Source organism: Nematolebias whitei, chromosome 18 (assembly GCF_014905685.2).
Source record: "Nematolebias whitei isolate Nwh7 chromosome 18, NemWhi1, whole genome shotgun sequence".
NCBI lineage: Eukaryota > Metazoa > Chordata > Actinopteri > Cyprinodontiformes > Rivulidae > Nematolebias > Nematolebias whitei.
In genome coordinates, this window is record NC_056515.1 from 12,470,488 (window position 1) to 12,475,336 (window position 4,849).

The following is a 4,849-nucleotide window of genomic DNA, read 5'->3' on the forward strand; positions in this document are numbered from 1 at the left end:
CTCTATGTGTCCCTGTGATGGACTTGCGACCCGTCCAGGGTGTACCCCGCCCCTCGCACAGTGATTGCTGGACATGGGCACCAGCGACCCCCGTGACCCAAAATGGAAGAAGCGGGTAAAGAAAATGGATGGATGGATGAAATCTGTCTAGTGGTTCACAAACTACTTTACAATCAGAAAAAACACCTAATGTTATCCTTTTTGCCCTTCGTCTTTCAGTGGTGTGGGATGAATACTGAGTTGTGTTTTAGACTAAAACCTCACTAAAATATTTATTAGACCTTTATTTAATTACATCCTGAAAACAAACTATAAAGTTCATGTATTAAAGGTAATTAAATCAGGATAAAACTGCTGTTCCTTTAAAAAAAATGCCACTATCTTTGTACTTTGATCTTTTAAACCCACAGTCACAGAGAGTGACCCCTACCTGTTAGAAACAGCTCTTGTGATTGGCTGAACAAACTGTACGCCCCTCTAGCATCTATCTCTGTTCTACAATCTACTTCTTACTTTGGACACTCTTGCCTTACTCACGTCCAGCATTCGGTCCTGTCACAGCCAACATGTCTGACAAAGGAGCCTTCGACACCAACGTGGTGACGCTGACCCGGTTTGTTCTGGAGGAGGGCAGGAAGGCCCAGGGAACAGGCGAACTAACAACTCTGCTCAACTCCATCTGCACAGCTGTTAAAGCAATATCTTCTGCTGTTAGGAAGGCTGGGATTGCTAACCTGTGAGTATCATTTGCTATTCTCACAAAATTGTGCAAATATAAATATTAGTTTATGCAACGTCAGTCAAAATTAAGTTTGACTGTGAAATACCCATGCAGTGAAGCATGAGGATCAGCACACTGTTTCAACCGGGCCCCAAAGGTCAAAGGTAATCTCTATGTGCACAACTTTCCCAGATCAGAGATCAGTATGTAATAAGTTTCTAGGACCATTAGTGCAGAACTGCGTGTTTTTTCTTCCCTTTCATGTTTGTATTTTGAAATAGGAATTGGACATGCAATGTTTTATTCCAGCCTTACTATGCTTCTGTTCACTATGTGAAGATATGGCATTGCTGGAAGCACCAATGTGACGGGGGATCAGGTGAAGAAGTTGGATATCCTGTCCAATGACCTGGTCATCAACATGATCAAGTCCTCCTTCACCTCCTGTGTGCTGGTCTCAGAGGAAGATGAGAAAGCCATAATTGTGGACCCAGATAAGAGAGTATGTGCACTGCTACACATTGTGTTATAATGTTTATCTGATTAGCCTTATCAACCATATTCTGCTTAATCACACAGGGAAAATACATTGTGTGCTTTGATCCGTTGGATGGTTCTTCCAACATCGACTGCCTTGTCTCCATCGGAACAATTTTTGCTATCTATAAAAAGGTCAGTCACTCTGATGCTTTATATTTTTAACATTTTCTTATATCTGTTTTTAGCTCACGAGCACGTACAGCTCTGGGGTTTTTTTTTTCACCACAGTCAAAAAGCCAAAGGTGGATGTTCTTACCTGTTTGTGTGCTGGTGTTTGTTCTTCTGTTTGTTAGCAAAATCACTGGACAGACTTTTATAAAAGTCACAAAAATATAAATTGGTTAACTCTTTACGTCAGCTAAGTTCAAGATGGCTGCCACAGCTAATCAACTTTAGCAAACATCAGTGGGTGTTACTTCAGTGCTGGTGCGGTGGTAGTGGAGAGTTTTTCCACAAAATCTACTCCAAAGGCTACACATGACCCAATATGTTTGCATAAAACTTTGATATTACCTGTCTGTTTGCAAAATATAAATAACTATTGGACAGTTTTTAAATAACCGCCCAGAAAATAATAATTTGGTGTACATCTACAAATGATAAACTTTTGGAGGCAGTCTAATTCAAGATTAATTGGCTATGGCTGCCTCAGAGGAGTCGACAGGGGAGAGGGCGGGCCCCAGAAACCATCTTATTCCCAGCAAACTGGTTGGTCCACTATGAGTGTGCTGCTTGTAGGTCTGAGTTTGTTTGTGGATCCTCAGATTGATGAAGTCCTTTGGATGAAGGACAAAACGTCCCAACAAAGAAAAAGAAACTTTCCAGATGATCTGACTGAACTTTGCTGGATAACTGAAATTACATCGTTGTGCTGTTTGAAGAATGTCATCCTTCAGCCCAGAGTGTTTCTCTATAAAGACCTCTGATTGCATCTCATGGCTTATCTTCTTTTCAACAATTGGCAGACAACAGATGGGGAGCCATGTGAGAAGGATGCTCTACAGCCTGGAAGGAACATCGTAGCAGCTGGTTATGCTCTTTACGGCAGCGCCACCATGATGGTCCTCTCCACTGGTCAGGGGGTGAATTGCTTCATGTTGGATCCAGTAAGATCAACCTTTAACCAGAGCTGATGAAGCCACATAAAACTTTGGGTAGTTATACCAATAATAGTTTGACTTCATTGTGTTACCTGTGTGTGGGTTTCTTCAGTCGATTGGTGAGTTCATCCTGGTGGATCGAGATGTGAAGATTAAGAAGAAGGGAAAAATCTACAGTCTGAATGAGGGATATGCACAACAATTTTATCCAGATGTAACAGAGTACCTACAAAAGAAGAAATTCCCAGAGGTAAGGACAAGAAAACGTTACATGTTCTCATGTGAAACAGTTGTGTTAGTGGACAAATATCTCAAATTCTAATTATTACAGGATTAATACGTTTTTGCTGTCTTTGTATCCAGGATGGCTCTGCTGCATATGGAAGTCGATACATCGGTTCAATGGTTGCAGATGTTCACAGGACTTTGGTGTACGGAGGAATCTTTTTATATCCTGCTAATGTCAAAAGTCCAAAAGGCAAGGTGAGGAGACAGAGGTTCTAACTAAATATTACTTTTGAAATAGAAATTCTGTGTTAAGTTGGTGTTTAACACCACTAACTGCATCTTTTTTAATGTCACCAAAGATGGCCAAAAATACTTTTGCTCTAGTCTTTGTGTGCTTGTTTGTCTGTGTCTTAGCAAAATAACTCTGGCTTTTGCAACAACCAAAATCTGTCAGTGAATTTGACAAATGTGTTACATCCCAACACATAATTTGAGCACTAACTGATTCAACAAAATCTTTGCTTAAAACCTTGGCACTAATTATTGAAGTCAGGTATGCCTGTTAGCAAAATATATAATGGACCGTTGAGTGAATTTATTAAAGTATCACATAAAGTAAACCTTGGATGTACATCTACAACTAAGTAACTTCTGGACACAACCACATTCAAAATGGCTGCCGCAGACAGGTGAACTCAGAAAAAAAAAATGGCTTTAACTGAATCAGTTTTACAAAAATTGAGCTAAAATTTTGAGTGTTACTGATAACTATTCTCAACACATACAGTAAGTGCTACATATTGCACAGGATTTCATAATACTGAGTGACATCATACAGTAAATAATGCTATTTTAAAAATGTAAGCCAACCTACAATTCTGTAATTTTTCAGTATAAAATGATGCGTCCGTCCGTCCGTCCGTCCGTCCGTCCGTCCGTCCGTCCGTTCAGCCATTTTCTTCCACTTATCCGGGATCTGTCGTGGCGGTAGCAGCCTAAGTAGGGAGACCCAGACTTCCCTAAGTAAGGAGACCCAGACTTCACTTGGGCCAGCTCCTCCAGGGGAATCCCAAGGCGTTCCCAGGCCAGCTGAGAAACATATTCCCTCCAGCGTGTCCTGGGTCTTCCTCTGGGTCTCCTCTCGGTGGAACGTGTCTGGAACACCTCACCAGGGAGGTGTCCAGGAGGCATCCTAACCAGATACCTGAGCCACCTCAACTGGCTCCTCTCGATGTGGAGAAGCAGCAGCTCTACTCTGAGTCTCTCCCGGATGATTGAGTTTCTCACTCTATCTCTAAGGGAGAGTCCAGACACCCTGCGGAGAAAACTCATTTCGGCCGCCTGTATCCCTCACCTCGTTCGTTCTCTCACAACTCAAAGTTCATGACCATAGATGAGGGTAGGAACATAGATCCACCAATAAATCAAGAGCTTTTGACTCAGCTCTCTCTTCACCACGACAGACCAGTACAGCGCCTGCTTCTCTGCAGATGCCACTCCTTTCTGTCTATTGATCTTTTGGTCCATTTTTCCCTCATTCATGAACAAGACCCTGAAATACTTAAACTCCTCCACTTGTGGCAGGACCTCCTCCCCGATCCGGAGAAGGCGCTCTACCCTTTTCCAGCTCAAGATCATGGCCTCGGATGAAAGGATCTTATTTTAAAAATCTGTCATGTAAGGGTGCAGGTGATCTAGATCTTTAATTTGTTCTGTTTTCCAGCTGAGGCTGCTGTATGAGTGCAACCCCATGGCCTTCATCGTGGTGCAGGCAGGAGGCATCGCCACCACAGGATCTGAAAACATTCTGGACATCCAGCCTGCTACTATCCATCAGAGAGTCCCTGTTGTCCTGGGCTCCCCTGATGATGTGAAAGAGTACATCTCTATCTACAAGAAGCACAACAAATGAGGTGCTCTGCTCTCAACACTCAACCAGCCAACTATCAGGAAAATAAGCACAAATTTTACGTTGTTTTAACTGCTTTTATTTTTCTTCATTATTATTTAGCAGGTCAAGTCTGGTGGTTAAAACATGAATCAGTTCTGACTTGTTCCCTGCTGCACTGACGAAGAAGAACCTTCTGTAGATTGCTTCTTACTGCAAATAACATTCTTTGTTGTGAGCCATTTTCAGAGACTTATCTGTATTTTTAATAAAGACTAATGGGAAGGAAAAACAAAGTTCATTTTGTGTGTGCATTGTTTCTGTCTATATATATATATATATATATATATATATATATATATATATATATAT

At 41.6% G+C, this 4,849-nt stretch overlaps 1 protein-coding gene across 2 annotated transcripts; it reads left to right on the top strand.

The window, feature by feature from the left end:
• Positions 1–493: 493 nt before the first annotated feature.
• On the top strand, positions 494–4,760 carry LOC119424748 (fructose-1,6-bisphosphatase 1). Of its 2 annotated transcripts, none has more exons than XM_037692247.1 (8): positions 494–736; positions 1,061–1,223; positions 1,301–1,393; positions 2,227–2,367; positions 2,474–2,611; positions 2,725–2,844; positions 4,313–4,502; positions 4,601–4,760. In XM_037692247.1, exons 1-7 carry the CDS (start codon positions 567–569, stop codon positions 4,499–4,501), a joined length of 1,014 nt encoding a protein of 337 aa, XP_037548175.1. In that variant the 5' UTR covers positions 494–566; the 3' UTR covers position 4,502; positions 4,601–4,760. The 2 variants fall into 2 exon arrangements, with proteins under 2 accessions (XP_037548175.1, XP_037548177.1); XM_037692249.1 differs by having other exon boundaries at positions 4,604–4,760.
• The last annotated feature ends 89 nt before the right edge of the window (positions 4,761–4,849 follow it).